This window comes from Plectropomus leopardus, chromosome 19 (genome assembly GCF_008729295.1).
Source record: "Plectropomus leopardus isolate mb chromosome 19, YSFRI_Pleo_2.0, whole genome shotgun sequence".
In the NCBI taxonomy this organism is placed as follows: domain Eukaryota; kingdom Metazoa; phylum Chordata; class Actinopteri; order Perciformes; family Serranidae; genus Plectropomus; species Plectropomus leopardus.
This window is the reverse complement of record NC_056481.1, coordinates 11,760,071-11,780,786: the sequence shown is the minus strand read 5'-3', so window position 1 is coordinate 11,780,786 and position 20,716 is coordinate 11,760,071. Positions and strand designations below refer to the sequence as shown.

The window sequence follows — 20,716 nt, the reverse complement described above, 5'->3', positions numbered from 1 at the left end:
TGCTACATATAAGTCTGGACAGACATGGAGGTAAACTGTAACAGCAACTTGACTGGTTTGTGGAGGCATACTACCATGAGGAGGCTTATGTTAATGTCTGGTCTGATAAATGGAAATGATCTGAAGTGTTTTTCTATGTGTTAATAGACAAATATTTTATGGTGTGTGTGATCTACGTGCATAGCTAATCAAATGTACTAGTAAAATAATAGCTCATAAGATACAGTCACCGGAATTTATATTGGAATAAAAATGAACAATTTCTCAGATAAATAAACAATACAAAAAATCAAAGTAATTACTTGCAGAAAAAAGGTTTCTGATAGAGCAGCAAAAGGAAAAAGCTTTCCACAGCTGGTATAGGTAAAATTATAATTTTAAAATGTGTGACAATACCACATAGAGGCTAAAACCTGATATTGAGATTATCATATTTTATGGTCCTTTTTGCACTTGATCAAATGCTACTATTCAAATCGCCTGACAGGGACTCCTTGCTTCCATGTGTGTTATCAGGCTGCCTGTTCATTTTCATAAGGTCATATGACACACTTACTACTGAATTACATCTAGGTGCTCATCCTGTGTGTCTTCACTCTCAGACTAGGAAGAGCTGCTGCTTTCTTTCTGCCTGTGTTCATTTATCTTTTAATTACAGTACAAACAATTCTTCATAATGTGCCCGTGTTGCAGCATCAAATGTTGCTTCGTTGGCTTCAATTTGCTGTTTTTGGTAAGTAATTTGGGTAATTCTGCTTATGAATGAAACTCTTGGGAACAGTGATGATAATGTTGTAAAATAATAATGGGCTACATAAAGTGTGATTTTAAAAAAGTACTGGTTGAGGAGACCAGGATTGGGGTTATTCTCCAGCCTTTTGAAGGACACAGACATGAGAATGTAACATAAAAATGTTTGCTTTTTTTTCACTTGCACTTGTCCATGTTAAAACATCTGAAAGTCAGAATTTTTTTTTTTTTGGTGAAGGTGACGTGTGATTAATTAATAATGATTGAAATTAAGAGTGGTTGTAAAATTAAGAGTTGTAACTATAACTGTAATTAGATATATTAAAACTTTTTTAAAAAAATAAAACAATGTTAACAATTGTTTTTTATTATTTTGAATGGTCAATGGCAAAAGTAATTAGACATATCAATTGATGAATTACTTAAAAATGTTGTTTTGTTTCAAAAATGGGCAGATATTAGGTTGTTTTTCATCTTTTCTGGTTTCTGTTTAAATTAAAGCTTAAAATTGTTTCTGTTCATAGCTACTTTTTCATTTTTGTAACTGTAGCATTTAGTGCTATTTTATATTTGCTATTTAAAGCATGATGCATTAATGTCCAATTGTTAAATTTATTTTTTAGGCTTCTGGGGTTGCTCTCATTGTTATCGGAGTACAGCAGCACTCGACTTACAAACAGATGGGTGCCTTTGCAGGGAAGAGCCTGTCTCAAATCTCTGTAGTCCTGGTTGCAGTGGGTGTCACCATATCCCTGGTCTCAATCTTGGGTCACTTGGGGGCATTCTTTAACCATTATAATATGATGGCCTGTGTGAGTATAATAATGCTCCATAATGAGTTAAATGTCTCTGAAGAGATGATTTACCAGAGGTATTTCAACACGTCACTGGAAGTTTATTTTTAACTTTCTTTGCTTTTTTAAGAGATATGGGACATGACTGACCTCTCACACTTCTCTCTCTGTTTCTCTATGAACTAGTTTATCTGTATCCTGATCATCATTATCATTCTGGAGGTACTCACAGGGGCTGCCTTTTACATATTACGCAAAAGGGTGAGACATTTAAATCCTGAGTTTAATGCCAAAACATAATGTGTCTCAGGGCATAGAAAACGTGGTTTGACATTACCATGGATGGATGACTGAAAGAGCCAGCCGGGCACAGACTGAGGGGCCGCTAGTGTCAGCCCCCACCCCCACCTGGCCTTAGACTGCAACATGTCACAGAAATTAACTCAAAACAACCACAAAGAGACAAAAACTACCAAGAGATAGAAATAAACTGCAAAAAAAACAGACAAAATGACAATGAAAATGATAAAAACAACAACAAAGAAACACAAAATGACAACAAAGTGACACAAAATGACTAGAAAGAGAAATGAAATAAAAAAAAGCATAACTACATAGAGACCTAAATGCTCAAATGTAGGAGAGGTAGTGGGGCCTTTTGCATATCTGTGCCCAGAGGGCCATTTTCTCATAATCCGCCCATTGCCTTTACAATAGGTAAAGCTCTTGTGCCACCTATATAAAACTTTTAAATCTTTTTTATTATCTCTGCAGACTCTCATCCTACAGGTGAAGAATGCTATCGACTATGACGGAAAAGCACGAAAAGTGATTCAAGAATACAGCCCGGAGAAGAGACATGCCATCGACAGAGTTCAGGAAATGGTGACATGCTGAGATTTATGTTTTTTGGGCGTTTGATAGATTAATTAAATCAAGAGCCAAAAAATCCTGCAAGCTGTAAGACCCTTTGAGCCCCCCTTTATTTTAGTTTATTTTAATTGCACATTTAGATATAAAGAAAAGAAAAACAGAAAAGGTATATAAACATTTTACATGTGCAGGTGAAGTAGAAACCCACAATGGGCTTTTCTGAGGACCTCACCAAAAGAAAAGAATAAAATATACAAACATTTACAAAATACAGCATGATGCAAAGTAAAATATCAATATAAATGCATATCTTCCACCAAATCATCACCACTGAAGAGAAATAAAAACATCAAATTCAATAGTAATAAGCAAAAACACAGCTATGATCTATACAGTACCAAATCTTTTTTAAATATCAAACTAAATTTGTTTTTGTGTTGGAACAAAGACAAAGAATCTGTTAAAAAGTTCATGTTCCATAATTTGGCTCCACAGTATTTCAAGAAGTACTTTCTGCTAGATGTACGATGCATTGGTAGGTAAACATGTTTTGTTTGTGTAGTTAGATAACAATTAACCTGAGAATTATATATATATCTTTCAAAATTATTAAAGTTGTCTGGTAAGTCTGTTTCCATATGCAGCACTTTGAAAAGAAAAAAAAATATATTTGGAGAATGTTAATACCATAAATTATCAATACATTAAAGAAAAGAGGAGAAGTTGCAGCATATGACTTGGAACAGCTCTCTGTGCGATGTGATAGGAATTAAAAATCAGTTTGTTTTAATGCGACTAAAGGAATCTGCACCATGTAAAAGGATAATATTTTTAAAAATAACACTCACATGCACTTATGTAGCCTATATTTAATTGCTTTTACAATGCACAATGAATAAAAAGACAAACCCAAAAGCACCGGAGGCAGCCTGAGTGCACTTTTCATGTACTGTGTTGCAGTTCAAATGCTGTGGTGCAGACGGCCCTGATGACTGGGCCAACAGTGTGGGCTGGGGGAACCAAGACGCTGTGCCAGATTCCTGCTGTGTGGTGAAGGGTCAGGGCTGTGGACAAGACAAGGACAAAGTGCACCCAAAGGTCTGCTGGGAAATCTCATTTCAAATTCATATCCATTTCATCTAATTTCTGTGAACAAAGATACAGTATTTTGAGACTGTGGGTTTTTCAGGGTTGTATCCGCGCCATTAAGCTCTTTCTGTTGAGAAGCCTGCTGTGGGTCGGCGCTGTCTGCATTGCTCTTGGAATCACAGAGGTAAATAAACACCTGACATATCAAAATGCCATAAATATATCTGTGTAAAATAAAAATTGATTGACAGTAATTTATTAAGTTTTATCTGCAATTTCCAACAATTTGCATGAGAAAATGTCCATGGCAAATGGTAATGCAGACATTTGAAAAGTAAGTAGAGGATGACATGAATGATAATAAAGCCTATCTCATGCCCCAGGTGAAATCCAGAATTAATTTAAATTTACAGAGAGAGAAAAGAACCTTTTTGACCCATCTTTGAGTTCATTTGCTGCCAGTAACTTGTAACCTTTCTACCTGTTACAGGTTTTTGGAGTGGTAGTGGGGGCTTTCTTTTGTCTGAACATAAGAGGAAAAAATTATGAAAACATGAGCTGATGTGTCATCATGGCGAAGCCGACTTCCCACATCACTGGCATTTTTCTCTTTCTTTGGCTCAAATTTGATTTATTTTATTTGCTCGTCCAGTTTATTCTTTCTAAAATGCAACATAAAGATTAAACATGTCATCAATATGTTTGAAACAACTGGTACCTTATTGCTACCTTCATGCTTGCAGAATGTGACTTACAATTTATCTGACAATCTTTTGTCTATTATGGTCTGTGCCAATACCATTATGACCTGTTATGAGTCTAATATTTAAAATTCATGCTGCAATGAATATTTGCAATAAATGTGTGATACACTCTGGTTGAATGGTTTAATGTGCATTTTTGATAACTGATGTGTGTGACTTGGTGGCATGTGAATCCTTGCTCTGCTAAACACAAAATGACTTCTTAGATTTTCTTATAGGTTCATTGTGTAGGATTAGGGGATATATTAGCGGAAATGGAATATAATATTCCTAACTATGTTATAGAGCCAGCCTAGAGCGAGCCGGTTTTATCTACATACAGAGCACATGCTCCTCAATGAAGTCTGCTATGTTGTTCTGCAGAAGCCCAGAACGGACAAACCAAATACTGGCTCTAGATGGGGTCATTCGCATTTTTCGGCAAATATAGTTCTACTACATGCTTGGTACACAGATGAAGTTTCAGTCTGCAACCATATCTGTCACAGTCTTCTCTGCCTCTCTCCTCCTGTTGTGGGATTTTGTCCACTTACTCCAGCCCCACCTCTCTCTTTACCCGGCCACTCCCCCTCATCAGCATCATTACCTCCACCTGGTATTTAAGCAGCTTCACACTTTTCCAGATCGTCTTCACTTTAATGACTGACCTTCCAGTACTCACTCTCGGACTGTTTTCCTGGTTTCAACTCGGCTCGCTTCTGACCACCTCTCCTCGTCTCTGCCCCAGTAAATCTAATAGCCTTCTGTCTCCGACCCCGAGTTTTGCCTGTGCCCTTCCTGGTTCTAGTCTTCCTGTGGCTGTGCGGTGTTTATGGCTCCATCAAGTGAGATCGCCATTCTTCCTGACATCTTCAGAGCCCCCCGCCGAGCGAAACATCTCTTCTGTGTGCGTGCCTTTGGTGTTTATCGTTCTGATGGTACATCGATTCCCAGCCTGTCCTCATTGTTCCCGCTGCCTGCTCCTACTGGATTTGTCTGCTCCGTTGTCTGCCTGCCTGACACCAACTCTGCTTCCTCCTTGGTCAGCATTTCTTTTCAGACAGGAAAGTTGACCACAATGACAAAGGCTCGGTCAGATCTGTGAACATCTGGAGTTTGGTTCAGACGGGACATCTTTGGTCTACAGTTGACGCTGAGCCATGGGTCATAGCCAGGAATGTTCTCACAATGTTGGCTAACATTGCAATCATGTTTTAAAGAAAACATTTTGATCTAATATTCAAAGAACTTTTAAGGATATTCGTCATGTAAAATAATGTCCCTGTAAGATTAAATGCTATGGTTAATGCTTAGCTAATGCTAAGTAACATTATAACTGCAACATTCTGGGGATGTTTTGGTGAAGAGAAGTGACGGATCACAGAATGCTCTTTTATAAAATGTTCCCACAATGTTACATGAGAACAAAGGAGGAACATTTTCAAAGCAACATTCAGAAAATGTTATTGAGGACTGAGATTGCATTGCACCATTTTTAAATGTAAATTTAATATAATGTGATAACAAAAAAAAACAACTTAATAAAAACATAAAACCTTTTTTCACATTTTTTTGATGATGAAGAATGCTATGGGAACTTGCAGCTGAAAACATTACTAAAACATTGCATTGGTTGAATTGTACCATTCTCTGAACGTTTTTAAAACCAGAAATAGCTAGCTGGGTGTGGGGTGGAATAATTTCAGGTTTGCTGTGAGCTGTAGGCGGTAAATCAGAGTGTGCTTGCACGCAGGTGTGTCTGGGTGTGCCAGCTGACAAAAGGAAGAGTTATATATAGAGTTATATATTTTATACACTAAACAAAGCTTTTAACCTCTTGTGTTGTGGTCGTGTTGCCCCTTGCTGAGACTGGTGTCAATCTGAACCTGAAGGCCCGCTGCAACCTATTGTAGTGGGTGTGTCATAATCAGATGAAAATCAGCAAACTGCACTCGGTGCTTTCATATTCGCCAGCCTGCGGTTCCTTTTTAAAGGATATCAAAAGGAATATAATGGCAGTCTATCAAACACAAGGGAGTTCAATTCACTTAGAATATTGCTCTTGTATGCTCCTATTTGGTTCCTAATTTACTTGGTTTGTGTTCAAACACGTGCATCACCTGTGAAGGATATATTTGAATTAAAAAGATTATTAATTTACCACACTACTAGGAATAATCAGGCCATGATTAAACTTAAAAAGGAAAATGGAAAAAGCTCATTTAAAATGCGAGATTATTGCTTGAAAATGTAAAGTGACAAAAAAAAGGTAAATTTAAAATGCAAAAGCTTGACTGGAAATCCTCAAACAAAAATTTTAAATTGTGAAGATGACATTAAATATGACAATGGAGATATGAAAAGCAAAACATCAGAAATCAGAAATACATCATTGATCTGCAGTGGGAAATTGTGGTTCTTTACAGTCACTCTGAGACCAGCACCACAACATGTAAATATTAAAACCATAATATACTGAGTATGTAAGTGTGTAAAAATATATAATGTAAAAAAAAAAAAAAAATAGTAATAGACACTTTACACTAACATGTGAATATAATATGGATAATGTACTGAGTGTGTAAAGTGTGTAAAATATAAAACTGCCCTATGTTACAGTACAATTTATAGAATTAGCTGGTTCAAATATTGAATAATAAGTTCAAATATGAAAATATAAATGTGAGTAATGCGTCAGTAAACAACAAATATTCATAACTAAATATTAAAATTGATACAATATGTATAATAAAACATGAAACTTAAAATGGGAAATGGAAATGCTTAAATGGAAAAACTAAAATTATTTGCTTTTTCAATTTTATCTTTCACCATTTTCCAACTTAACGATTTAAAATACATTTCCCAGAAACGCTCCAAAGGAAATGCGTCCGTTCGCTAAATCGGTCCGGCTGTACCAAATCCGCAATAGCATGAAAAGTAACGTGTGCGCCAGCAGCACGGAAAACTGACTGAAAAACAAGTTTATCAGCAGCACTGAAACTAAATTAAAAGGTAAATAAGTTATTTTTATTGGCAATACTATTTTTAACCACCAGTCCTTGTATCTACTGTGTAAATTATAAGCTACGCTAACAGTGTGAGTGTAGCATTTAGCCTGTCAACATACAGTTCAATGGACTCCAAGTTAACTGAATACTGTGGTAAAATTCAACTGTGAATTAAGCAAGAGTAAACTGTACTGCTTTAATGTGTTTGGCACCGCAAGTAAAATATATATAGTGGTAGCTAAGTGTTAGTACTACAGTGGTACTCATTTTTGTGGAAACATTAAGTTTTCTTCTCTAAATGGTTTCTCACGTTTATTTGTCAAGCAGCATGTCTGAGGCTTTAATCCAGAGAATAAAGGAGCTGGAGGCAGACCTGGAGGCCCTCAAGTCCCAGCTGAAGGAGAGAAGTGAAGCTGAAATTGACATGGACAATATTTACAACTCACCTCCTCATGGAAACACAGACTGCAGATCTGATGGCGGCACCAGCAGCAGTAAAAAGGGTAAGAAAGCAGCCAAAGCGCGTCCTTTTGACTTCTCTGCCCACCCTCGGCGCCATGTGGCTCTCCGGCTGGCTTACCTGGGATGGTCCTACCAGGGGTTTGCAGTTCAGGAGAACACAGACAACACTGTGGAGGCCAGACTCTTTGAAGCTTTGCTGAAAACGCGGCTGATCCAGGACCGACAGAGCTCCAACTACCATCGGTGTGGTCGCACAGATAAAGGAGTTAGTGCCTTTTCCCAGGTGAGTTCACCAAGACTCAAAGTCTCTGTATAGAGAGACTTAACATTTTGAAACCTAGAGCAACATCAGTTTTCTTGTGCAGCACATGTTTAAACCTTTGCAAATTGGTACTTTTTCAAAAACACACGGAAAAAGCAAGGAGCAGCGTGGTTAGAAATGCTCCACAAATTGCAATAAATTGTTAGATTGAGAAAATTACTTTCAAAAGGCTAGGGAAAAATGTCTAGGGAGAAAGAGAAAAATCTAGTTAAAATATAGATTTACAGCAATTTATCATTATTACATATTTAAAGTGATGTCACAGAATTATTGTGATTTTTAAGCAGAGTCGTTTCCCTTTTTTATTATTGTTTTTTAAATTATTTTAGGTGATTTTCTTGTACTTTTTAATAATTTCTTGATCGTTTTGGGGTTATTTATCTCTTGTCCCTCCCTAAAGCAAAATCAACATGAAAAAACATTACAACATTACATATGAAAAAATAGGGAAAATTGTAAGAAATTATTATTATTATTATTAGAAAGTATTTTTTTTAAAAAAACGTTTTTGTTATTTTCAGGTAATTTTCTTGTTATGTTTTGTTTTTACAAATTCATTGCTAATTTTTTGGGCCATTTCTTCTCTTTTGTTATTGCTGTCTCCCCATACTTTTGAAAGAAATCAAGCACTGATTGCTCATGTTTATAGGGTTTATCTATATAAACCAATAATGTGACAATATACCAGTAAGCCGACTGGTTCAGGGCCTGCAAATATAAACGCTGTCTCTTCTCCACAGGTCATAACCATCGATTTGCGCTCCACACAGTTTTGTGGAGGTCTGGGCGTCACACTCCCTGAACATGTTGACGTTGGCTCCAGGAATAAATCTGCCGCCTCTGAGCTTCCATATGTGAAGATGCTGAACAGAGTCCTGCCCCAGGACATCAGGATCTTGGACTGGGCACCAGTAGCCGAGGGTTTCAGTGCACGCTTTGACTGTCAATCTCGTACGTACCGGTACTACTTTCCCCGCGGCTGCTTGGATGTCGCATTGATGGCGGATGCTGCAAAAAGGTTGGTGAAGAAAGAATTAACGCTGACGCCCCAAGAAGTCACAGTTCTGATTTGAAGATCTCTTAACACCCAACAGATACGAGGGAACGCACGACTTTCGCAACTTGTGTAAAATGGATGTGGGTAACGGAGTCCTGCAGTTTGAGAGGACCATCCTGTCGGCATCAGTGAAGCCCATGCAGCCGCAGCACATCTCCAGTACAAACCAGTATGACCTCTTCATGTTTGAGATTAAAGGACTGGCCTTCCTTTACCACCAGGTATCAAGTAACACTCACTCAGGAGTTTTTTTTCTCCACAGTTTTATACAGCTCTGCTTAATGATAAATAATATTAATGTCAAGCTGTCTCTGTTTCCTCTTGTGTGTTGCTGCAGGTACGATGCATGATGGCGCTGCTTCTCCTGATAGGACAGAAACTGGAAGCCCCGGAGATCATTAATCAGCTCCTGGATGTTCAGAGTAACCCCAGGAAGCCTCAGTACAGGTGAAAAGAAAAGTTTTCAGATTCCAGTTCAAATTACTGATCAAAACCCACCTGTCAAAACTGCTTTTAACGTCTAATTAATGAATATGAATATTGTACAGTGTGAATTTTATTATGTGTTTTAAAGTATTGTTTTATGATTTTTTTTGTACTTCTGTAAAGTGTTTCTTGATAGGCGCTCTATAAATAAAATGTATTATTACTATTATCCTACACAAGTATAAATAATAAATCTCCTGTGAAAACTAAGACAATAATAGGAAAACATATATTTTTAAATGTATTTTATGATCTTTTTTGACTTCTGTCAAATGTCTGTGTTCCTTGAAAAGAGCTCTATAAATAAAATGTATGATTATTATTATTATTATTATCATTATTATTATCATTATTATTATTATCATATTACAACTACAGTTACATCTGAATGACGAATATTTCTCTTCTCGTCTCCAGCATGGCAGTAGATTACCCGCTGGTGCTGTACGACTGCCACTTTGAGGGTTTGAGCTGGAAACAGGAGCCTGAAGAGGTGAACCTCGTCCTGTCTGTGCTCCAGCAACACTGGACCCAGAGTGCAGTCAAGACCCACGTCCTCCTCGGGATGATCCAGGGTTTGGAGGCCGTAGGTGAGATGTTCAAATAAATGAACAGACCTTAACAAACTACACATTTTGAGTTTTAGCTCGTTAGATTTCATAATAAACGTTATCATAATAAGAGGGATTTTGAAACAGAGCTCTGCAGGACTGGACTGTGATCAGGGTACCTGCGGATCCTTAAAAAGTCTTAAAAGGCATTGAATAATCAATCTAACAATAAGGCCTTAATTAGTCTTGTTTATGTTTTCAAGTATTTTTTCACAAGACATAAAAGGAACGATGTTAGGGTCTTTTTTTTTCTGGCATCACGTTGTTAAATCTCAAAATAATAGGTAACTTTAAAAAGAAAAAAGACAGATTTACAGAAAACAACTTGTATTGCTGTAACTCAAAAGTCATGTTTTATACTAAAGTGAATATTGTGACTTTTCTTTTTCATTTTCCCCCCAGTTTTGGTTATAGTGAAATCAGAAAATGCGTTAAAAAGTCTTAAATTCCAGTTGCTGTAAACTGTAGGAACGCTTGTGATCATTGTTTCGGAATCGAACATTAGCTCGGGCCAGTATCCACACATTAACAACAGCTGAAATATATTTTCTTTTTTCTGTTTATGCATATAATATGCCTTTTTATATGGTTTTATTAATATACACAAAAAACTGCTTTATATAATTAAAGCTGAATTAATTTGCTGCAGTAATTTGCAGGAACGGATTGAATGTTAGATTTCACAGTGAATAATAGTTTTAGACCAGCATGACTGACACATTGCTCTGACTCAACAACACTAAGTAGTAGTGCTGCAGTGTTGTGTTCTTGTGTCGCACTGTTATACCACCTCCAGAGCATAAGTCAAAATCAGCTTTATTGTCAATTCTGCCATGTATGTTAGGAATTGAAAATACATTTCTCTCAATGTCCACGGTGCAAAAAGAAGTACAAAGAGAATATAAAGAATAAAATATATGTACACAGAATTAAATTATAAGACATTAGAAAAATATTACATTATATAAACATACATGTGTTGATTTCAAAAGAAAGTAGCATTTTTTTTTACAAAATTAGATATAAATTGATGCTGAAAAAGCACAAATTAGTGCATCAAGCTCAAATTTTTCTGGCACAAGACCCACATTTTATTTGCGTCTCCACTTCTCTCCAGGGGGAGTGTCGTCAGATCGTTGCTGGCTAGTGGAAGGCAGCAGGCAGAGAAACTACCGGCCGCTGCTGGAGCGTCCATACTGCGAGAGCCTGGAGTCCAGGATAAAGCATTTTGTGAAAAGAGGCAGGCTGGAGCGGGAGGAAGGGGAGAACGGAGGTGAAACGGTTCACCGAGGGAAAAAATCCAAACACTCCCACAATGCTCCAAATCTGCCTGTTTCTTCAGAGATGTCACAACACAGTCCTGATCAAAAAGCAGATGACTGATGTTTTCTCAAGGGAGAATGGAGAGAAAGTTATTTTGTAGGAATTTTTGTTTTGGAGAAAACACATTTTACTTCAGAAAACAAAACAATATTTTTTTTTTATTCCATAAAAACAATGTATGTGCATTCTCATTCTCAAATCTCTGATCTGCTTTGAAATAAACACGTTTTTGTGAAGGTGCCTGTCTTTTGAGTTTGATTTTCAACACAGTTGAAGCACCTGAACTGAATTAGCCAAGCGGAACTAATGTGAGAGAAGTCATCGGAATGTTTTTGAGGTGGCGCTTATTAAGCTAAGAAGCTAAGTCGTTAGCAATCAGTTAAGTAACGTTACAATTTATAGTTACAAACAGCAATATCCAGCAATTTGGCTGTCTCCAACCTTTTCACCTGACTATACACTTTACAAGACGGAGTGAAAATGGCTACAGCTTCATTTTATCGCATATTTATGTTCGCTCTGACCTGAACATACTTGTGCTAACGTTAGCTTGTTAGCAATCTTGGTTGTTTACTGCACCGGCCCCAAAACTGAGGCTCTGCACGGACCCCCACTCTCAATCCAGCTGATTTAAGGAGTATCACACGCTTAAGAGGTAAAATTAAAAAAAATACCAGGAGTATTTGCGGATAACAGCATCAACATAAGTTGTAAACAGTCGTTTTCTCTTAGCCTCCAGCGTTTAGAGGCTGTGATGTCTCTGAACTGGGTTTATTTTGGTGTTTATTTAAAAACAGTGTTATTTTATTGCATTCCCGTCTACAAATGTCATTGTAGTGATGTTTTGCATCTTTAGTGATACTTTTAATTTGTTTATAATTCTACATTATTGTTAAATGTTTGTTGTTCAGCTTTGTTGACCTTGTTTTTAGCTGCTGTGTTTTCATGCTGTATAAGTGCATCGAGAGTAAGGGACTGTTGGGTATTTATGAGAGGGGAGGTGGTGTTGCAAGTTATCTTTTAACCCTTTGAAACCTGAGCAAAATTGGCTTGAATTCTTTCAAAAATCATGGGAAGAAAGAAAAGATCAACAAATGAAATGGCCCAAAAATTAGAAAGAAATCTGTTTTTTGTTTTTTTTTTTTTTTAAAAAGGCAATTATCTGAAAATATTCAGCAAAGAAGAAAAGTGAACATAATAATAATAAGAAGAAAACGACCTTAAGAAAGTTCTATAAATATAAATGATTAGAATGCATTCATATTTTATTTTCTGTAACATCCCTATTTTTTTTTTGTATAGTGTTCAATATTCCCCCAAAGATAATTTTGTTGTCATTTTCTTGTGTTTTTTTTTTTTTACTATTTTAATTTAATTTTATTTATTTCTTTTGTTTTTTAAAAAATAATGTAGGAAGTCTTTAAACAGGGTGGGAGATGCTTTTTGGTTTGGCTTAGGGGAGGGACATTTAACTTAAAATAGTCATCTTTTGTATTTAGTTTAAATACTTTCCCAACTTTAAAATCTGTTAGTGGATTTTGAAAGACGTTTTCTTTAAAAAAAATCTCCAAAAAATCACACAATTTATCGTCATCACAATCTGTGAAATATGGTTTACGGTGAAAGAAGGGTTGTGTATTTTCCTCCAGTCACTCAGGAAGGCTCCATGATAAATATTTGTAGGGAGGGTCATGATACAAAAAAAAAGCTCAAAGTCACACCCAAGCCACCGTGTACTCTGCTAAATAAAGTATTGTCCCTTGCAAAAACCAGTGTCAAATTCCTTGTATGTGTACACATATACTTGACCTGTAAAGCTGATTCTGATTCTAAATAATTATAAAGCTGTCAAACCAGCCCAAGATAACCTGTTAGCCAAGTGGCACTTATGATTGTAGTTCAGCACCTCCACACCAGGGGGCGTGTTGTTTAACCTCATGACAGTCAATATTTAATCATTTCAACAAGCAAAAACACCAGAAATTTAATCTGAAAAATATCTAGCTCTGTTATGACCCCTAGAGTAGGTATTTGTAAGTTTAAGATTGTAATTAGTACCTATGGACACAACTGTGTGTTGATATATACATAATTTGACATATGCAGTTAATGTATTTATTTCCTTTTGTGTATTTTTACTTGCGGTGAAAAGTTCTCTAACAAGTGTCGTTTTTTTTTCACATTGCTCTTAATTACAAACAAATCAAGCATAAGCCTATCTAGAAGTTGTTTTTTTTTTTTTTTTATATGTTCTGCTATTTCTATTTATTTCTATGAATATTGCATCAGAGCTGAGTTTTCCCAATACCTTATGAATACTTTGAATACAATTCTGTTATATGGATAAGAAATAAGAATTCAGCACACCAACTTCTTTTCAGTACACATCTTTCCAGTGCAGCTATTCTCATAATATTTACACCATTCACTGATTTTGATTAAACAAAACTGTTTAGCAGAGAGTGGAGGCTATGTGAATATGGCTCGTGTTCAGGTCTTCACCATGCCCTTATCCTGTGAGATTTTCATTTATATCTTAAAAAAATAATCCAAACTCTTAGAATATCAATTTCATTTTGTTTTCTTCACAGAAGTAGCCTACTGACCAACAACACATGGCCCAAAACAGTAATAAAGTAGACAAAAGTTACAAGAAAACACCTGAAAATAAGCAAAAAGTAAAGTAAAAACCACATGAGAAAAATAACCTGAAAAAAAGTGCAGAAAATTAAAGAATATTTATCTAGGGTTTTTCTGTGTGTTACATGATTTATATTTACATTTTCTGTAGATTTTTTTAAACACATTTCCAATAATTGCCCCCTGCCCTTTTTTATTTTAGGGTCACATTTTACTTTTTTTTTTTTTTTTTTTCTTTGCAATTAGTGGGACATTTCTTGCGAAGTTGGTCATTTTCGCCAATGTTTTTAAAATAAATCAAACCAACATGCTCAGGTTTCAAGGGTTTAAATAGCTTGTGAGAGGCGTCTGATCGAGCACAAGAAAACTGATGTTGAACCACGTTTCAAAGGTTTTAAAATCAGCTTTGGCGTTTGGGAACCATTCTTCTAAAGAGTGGCAGTAATACTTTACTGCTTGAATACATCTTTGTGTGTCTTTATTTTAAGATGTTCCTGGTGGGGCTGACGGGAGGTATCGCCTCAGGGAAAAGCACAGTGTCTTCAATGCTGCGGGAGCTTGGCTGCCCCATTATCGATGCCGATGTTGTGGCCAGAAAAGGTAAGTGAACATCTCTCCCCTGCAAACTACTAAGATTGAAAAAGTATAAGTTTTAGTTAAAGCTGTCAAAAACTGTCATGGAGCTGAACTCAGATGTGGGATTCACCTATATGTCGTAAATCACAGACTGTGAGTTCTCGTTATACTGAAATGGACGTATAGAGTTTGGGCCTGTAGGAGGTTCATTAGGACCAGCGCTCGCAGAGAGTGCATGAATCATGACGGCTGTCTCTGCTGACTGCAGGGATAATGTTGTAGTTACGTGGTGAAGACATAAAGGTCACAGAAGTAGGTGAGGAGAGCACAGCTGTGTGTGGGAGAAAAAAGAAGGCATTCGGATAAAGATTTAATTGCACTCAAGTGGTTGATTAGTCCGTTTAAAGAGTAATTTCAATAGTTTCTTCCCTCCTTTTTATTTTTTGCTGGTGTGCGATTTTCGAACATCTCACACAGCTGTTGTCTTTTCCTAAATACTGCATTATCGACCAGAAATCAATATTCAAAAAGTCTTTTTTTAAAACATTTTCTACATTTGTTTGGGATATTTGTTGGTAGTATTTAGTTGTTTGCTAAACATAAGTAATGCTGATTTATTCTACTAAATTTTTGCTTTATGCAGATTCGTTTTTTGATATTTTTATATTATTATTATCATTATTGTTATGTTAAGTAATGTTGATTTATTCTACTAAATTTTTGCTTTATGTAGATTCGTTTTTTGATATTTTTTATTATTATTATCATTATTATTATGTTAAACATATGTAATGCTGATTTATTCTACTAAAACTTTGCTTTATGTAGATTAGTTTTTTGATAATTTTTTATTATTATTATCATTATTATTATTATTATGTTAAACATAAGTAATGCTGTTTTATTATTCTAGTTTGCTTTATTTAAATTCATTTTTTGATAATGTTTCTTTTGCTACGTAATTGTTTGGTTTTATTATTATTATTTATTATTATTATTATTATTATTATTATTTATAGTTTAGCTTATTTAGTATTTGCTTAATTAGTATTTTCTTACTGCTTACTAGTTTTTTGGGCGAAATAAATAAAAAAGAACAGCAAAAACTTTGAATTGACATCAGACTTCTTTTTCCTACCTACATGTTTATGGTGCGTCAGTGACCCTTTGATTATTTGAATTAAATTTTGCCAACAGATGGCCACTACAACGTTGTTGTTTTGTCAATTTAAACAATGAAACCAAATGTTACTGCCGCCTCTTGACAACAGTTGTGGAGCCGCACACTCCCGCCTATTCCCGCATCGTCTACCACTTCGGGCCAGAGATCCTGCTCGAGAACGGTGAGATCGACAGGCAGAAGCTGGGCCAGCTCATCTTTGCCAACGAAGAAAAGAGGAAGCTGCTGAACTCCATCACCCACCCAGAGATCCACAGAGCAATGCTCAAAGAGATCCTGTTCTACTTTCTCAGAGGTGAGGGAGGAGCTGAGTTTGGCTCAGATTTCGGTTAACAGAGAAACGGAGGATCATTCACTGAAAGTGAGCCAAAGCTGTTTTGCTGTGCAGCAGTAGGAGTTCAGGCTTTTTCTTACAAAGCTGTATGCAGTGCTCTCTGTGAGCCAGATTGGGAGATATTTAAGAATATTCCCAACATTTTAAGAGATAGAAGGTGACTGAGAAGAAAGTCGTGAATAGTGGCTGCACACAGAACTTTTGCTGTAAACTTTTAAAACCTTAAAGAAATACTTCACCGCAGAAAATGAGCGTTTGTATATTGATTTCTCGCCCCATGTTGCATTGAATTGATGAAAAAAAAGCTTCATTTTCATTTTCATTTTAACTCTCCAAACACAGGAGCTTTTGTTCTACAGCCGCCTCGATCAGTTAGTTTGTTTTTTCTTATTATGGGACTTATGGTTTGAAGGGTTAGTTCAGATTCACCAAAGTCACATAATAACTCAAACAAACGACCAATTAAGGCAGTAGTATCCAGCGTCTCTCATTTTCAGCGCGGTAAGATTGATGTTTTTGTTAACAGAGTGTGGCTTTGAAGAGAGCGCGGGCTGTTAGTTTGGGAAGTACTGAGCATACGAGTGGATAAATGAGACTTGGATTATACTGCACACGTTGTATGAGAGTTTGTAAATAAATGCTTTACACAGTTTTGCTGTTGTTAAAGGTGGACCCCTATGACTTCAATTCATTCGCTGTTATTGGATTCTTCGTTTGCAATGGAGGCATGCAAAACATGATAAATTCAGCGTAATAAATTGTGTGTAATCGTTATACAAGTGGTCATTTTACGGATGAAGTATTTCTTTAACTTTAAAACAAAATACTGCACCTGCCATGACTTCCACTTGCTACATCAATTCGTCAGCAACTCCAGATGTCTCACGCACCTTCAAATAAACCTCTCATTTACAACCTGATTTTGTTAAAAACTAATTAATTAATTGTGTTACTGGTATTTTCACTGTAAATTTTCACAATGTAAATGTAAATTTGTCTCCTTAGGGTACCGCTACGTGGTGCTGGATGTCCCCCTTCTCTTTGAAACCAGACGTCTCACTCAGTTTCTAAACCACACTGTAGTAGTTTACTGGTAAGACCACTCACTTTTCCCCCCGATTTTCCCTGTCACTTCAGAGTTTAACTTTTTGACTGTTTATTTACAAGTTTCATATATTCAATCATTAAATATTTGAAAGTTTGTTTTTGACATAAACTGGCCATTAGGCCCAGTTTTGTGGGTTATTGGTTACCTCTTTCCAGCCCTCCGTGTCTCATTAGCATGACTCACTGCCTCTGGATTTTTTAACAAGGCACCGCGGCTGCACCATAAATAACCTCCATTGTCTGTTCCTTTTCAGTGACCCTGCCACTCAGCTTTTGCGCCTAATGCAGAGGGACGGCCTGACCCAGGAGCAGGCCGAGCAGCGCGTGGCCGCACAAATGCCGCTCAACGAAAAGCGCGGCTTGGCCAATCACGTTATCGAGAACTCGGGCAGCCGCGAGGACACCCACCGGCAGGTCCTGCGATTGCACACAAAGCTGGAGGACTCCATGGACTTCCTCCTAGTGAGGGTCATTGCCATCGCTGCCACTACCAGCCTGGGTGGGATCCTGCTGTACGCAGCCAAGATACTTTTGTCCTAACAGAGGACGGATGAGGAGGAAGACAGAGTTTGGTCCAGGATGCGGTCAGGTATGAGGGTGTGAGTAGAAGCAGGCGAAGGCACGTCGGGAGGTCCCGATGCAATTTACTGTGAGATTAGTTTCACAGCACCCACCTCTACAGTTCAGCGGTGTGACGTGCTCTGTTTGCAGTTAACACTGACTTACGTTATTGACACAACATGCACTGACAAATGTAATTGGTGTGAAGGGTTTAAATGTGCAATTTCAGTTGGTTTTACTTGTTAAAAGACGTTAAAAACATTAAGGTGATTCCATAAAGGCTGCGTTGCTGTACAAGCTTCCCGATGCTCTCAACAGTGAATCAGTTTGAGATCTAAAAGCTGGTTAAACTTTTATTTTTTGCACAGCTGTCAACTCATAACTAACATCAGTTTTAAAAAAAAAGTAAAAACTGATCATGTAGAAACTGAGAGATTTTATTAATTTGCTTACACCTTCTACAAAGATATCCAAATTAGAAATTTTGGGTGATAGCGGTGATGAAAACACCAGACCCTTGAGCGAGCAACGGAAGAAGTAAACGTCTGTACATTCTTGACAACGTTAGATGTGCAGAAGTCACTATGGTTTCTATTTTATTTTCACTTATTTGCAGTTTAAAACTTCAACTTTTAGTACAAAACACCACATGTATCCCCAGTGATGAATATATTTAAATAAGATAGAATATTCATCATAGAAAATGTAATAAAATGCCCCAAAATGAATGATGTGAGGCTCACAGAAAATGTAATGATTGTATACTAACGACCTGTATAATGAAGATAGGTGACAGAATGTATTTGACAATCCATTTTTAATGGGAACAGAGTGAATTTACATGAATTAACAGACTTTATATATGTCACTGTATTTTCTTACACTTGAAGCTGCCCTCTGTAAATACTGTGGTTTTTGTTTTTCTGTGCACATCCACTTGTAACTAAAACACATTTGTAACATTAGCCGCTTAACTGAAACATAAATGATCAAACACTACTGTTTTAAAGTAACAGCTGTTGGATTGTGTCAGTATTTCTTTCTTTTTAAAAAAAAAAAACTTTTAAAAAAACATTTTAGTTTTAGTGCCCTTCTTCCTGAAAATATATTATATAATAATCTGTTTTCAAAATCATCTAATCTAGAGTCAGTTTCTCTGAGCTCATTCTAATCTGGGTTCAATACATATTTGCACCAGCAGGATTTTCAACATTACAACTAATTTAGAAGCTATTTGTGGCCAAATATGCAACTTAAGTGTGATTTGGGAATTTACAATCTCCCGATCAGTACACATACTCTGGGATTTGGAATATACTTTACAGTAATGTAGTAGCAGTTCAATAATTAAACATAAAATATTTTTCAATAAACGAAGGGAGCAGATGTAATTTTAATGATGGTTCGTGACCCAATTTAACTTTTTTTTGTAAAAAAAAAACACTCAAATGATTATTCAAAGCAGAGTGATTTTATGTGTTTTTAAAACATGTCTGGAGGGGATCTTTAAACAACTTTGGTTTACTTAAGTCAAGATATTAGTCAGAAGTTAATAAAGAAATTAAAAAGCGGTATACTCCAGGGATTTAGTGTTGGACCTTTATTGAACTGAGTGACTTATAACAGACAGATTTAAATAACAGTGTTAAAAATTGAAGCAGTAGAGGCTGAGATATCATGACTTATATTGACTACTCTGGGTCAGACTGAAAAAAACACTACATTTCCCACAATGCAACTCATTTACGCACTGTTTGTTAGCTCTCCCCTGTCTGGTGAATGCACAACTCCACACCTCCAGTTTGCAACGCAGGCTCTCTGTTAAAAAACATGGAGCCCAATCCAGTACAGCCCTGATGACATCACTATGATGTCATCGGGGTTATTTTATCAGACTTAAGAAAACTCCCTTCATTATGGACGGCCATTTGCACCAATGTGATTAAAAAAGATCATGCAAGTCATTACAGAGAAAAACCTTCTTAAAAAAATATTGACATGTATCTCAAAATAATGATTTAGTGTATTATTTAGTGACTCATTTCAAAATAATCATTAAGTATCTTAAAATATTGAGAAACTTTCTCAATGACTTAGTTTCTCAAAAATAACTTTAATAATAATCAGAAACGGTACTTACATTATTTTCAGAATGTTTCTTATTATTTTGATTTTCTCATGTTGAAATATTATTTTGATATATGTAAGTAATTTTGAGAACATTTCTCACATTGCATATATTTTTTTTTATTCTTATTTTTTCTTGCATTACAGTTTTTTTCCAATGCATATTTTTGCAATACTATGACCTTATTGGAGAAATTTTCTCACTACTTTTAGAAATGTTTTTATTATTTCAACAGATTAATCATTATTTTGTCATCATAATGACTCTGGATCTTTTTTTTTATTCATCAAATTGGCAGAAATGAGTTTTGGTACCGCAGAGCCACAGGAGACATTGTACAGCTGTTCTCACAGGCTGAGCAGAGCTCTTGAGAAGCACATGGATCATTGTGTACAGTTACTGGATAAGGGCTCCAGCTAACAGTTATTTTCAGTTTAATCTGCTTATTATTTCATTGATTAGTTTGTTTTTTCAAGGAGCCATGTCCAAATGTCTTGTTTGACCAACAGTCCAAAACCCAAAGATTTTCACAATCATGTATGACAAGGATCAAAACCTCATATTTGAGAAGTAATAATTACACCAAATGTGTATTCAGATCTCAAAAAAAGCTGCTGATTAATTCTCAGTCAATCAACTCACTGATTAACTGCCTAATTGTTGTAGCTG

At 36.2% G+C, this 20,716-nt stretch overlaps 3 protein-coding genes across 3 annotated transcripts; all 3 read left to right on the top strand.

The window, feature by feature from the left end:
* The first annotated feature begins 621 nt into the window (after window positions 1–621).
* Window positions 622–4,146, top strand: LOC121958448 (CD63 antigen-like). The gene is made up of 7 exons (XM_042507372.1): window positions 622–733; window positions 1,374–1,562; window positions 1,731–1,805; window positions 2,319–2,429; window positions 3,378–3,515; window positions 3,607–3,690; window positions 3,997–4,146. Exons 1-7 carry the CDS (start codon window positions 677–679, stop codon window positions 4,066–4,068), a joined length of 726 nt encoding a protein of 241 aa, XP_042363306.1. The 5' UTR covers window positions 622–676; the 3' UTR covers window positions 4,069–4,146.
* A 3,020-nt stretch (window positions 4,147–7,166) lies between these two features.
* Window positions 7,167–11,757, top strand: pus3 (pseudouridylate synthase 3). The gene is made up of 7 exons (XM_042508080.1): window positions 7,167–7,264; window positions 7,588–8,005; window positions 8,785–9,062; window positions 9,139–9,322; window positions 9,439–9,548; window positions 10,005–10,177; window positions 11,316–11,757. Exons 2-7 carry the CDS (start codon window positions 7,589–7,591, stop codon window positions 11,579–11,581), a joined length of 1,428 nt encoding a protein of 475 aa, XP_042364014.1. The 5' UTR covers window positions 7,167–7,264; window position 7,588; the 3' UTR covers window positions 11,582–11,757.
* Window positions 11,758–11,868: 111 nt separating this feature from the next.
* On the top strand, window positions 11,869–18,912 carry dcakd (dephospho-CoA kinase domain containing). The gene is made up of 5 exons (XM_042508100.1): window positions 11,869–12,176; window positions 14,650–14,761; window positions 16,009–16,212; window positions 17,257–17,344; window positions 17,613–18,912. Exons 2-5 carry the CDS (start codon window positions 14,650–14,652, stop codon window positions 17,896–17,898), a joined length of 690 nt encoding a protein of 229 aa, XP_042364034.1. The 5' UTR covers window positions 11,869–12,176; the 3' UTR covers window positions 17,899–18,912.
* The last annotated feature ends 1,804 nt before the right edge of the window (window positions 18,913–20,716 follow it).

Coding starts and splice junctions, on each gene's coding strand:
- dcakd (XM_042508100.1), top strand. CDS start 14,650: ATGTTCCTGGTGGGGCTGACGGGAGGTATCGCCTCAGGGAAAAGCACA. Junction 14,762..16,008: donor CGATGTTGTGGCCAGAAAAG/GTAAGTGAACAT, acceptor TCTTGACAACAG/TTGTGGAGCCGCACACTCCC. Junction 16,213..17,256: donor CCTGTTCTACTTTCTCAGAG/GTGAGGGAGGAG, acceptor TTGTCTCCTTAG/GGTACCGCTACGTGGTGCTG.
- LOC121958448 (XM_042507372.1), top strand. CDS start 677: ATGTGCCCGTGTTGCAGCATCAAATGTTGCTTCGTTGGCTTCAATTTG. Junction 1,806..2,318: donor TTTACATATTACGCAAAAGG/GTGAGACATTTA, acceptor TTATCTCTGCAG/ACTCTCATCCTACAGGTGAA. Junction 3,691..3,996: donor TTGCTCTTGGAATCACAGAG/GTAAATAAACAC, acceptor TACCTGTTACAG/GTTTTTGGAGTGGTAGTGGG.
- pus3 (XM_042508080.1), top strand. CDS start 7,589: ATGTCTGAGGCTTTAATCCAGAGAATAAAGGAGCTGGAGGCAGACCTG. Junction 9,323..9,438: donor TGGCCTTCCTTTACCACCAG/GTATCAAGTAAC, acceptor GTGTTGCTGCAG/GTACGATGCATGATGGCGCT. Junction 9,549..10,004: donor CCCAGGAAGCCTCAGTACAG/GTGAAAAGAAAA, acceptor TCTCGTCTCCAG/CATGGCAGTAGATTACCCGC.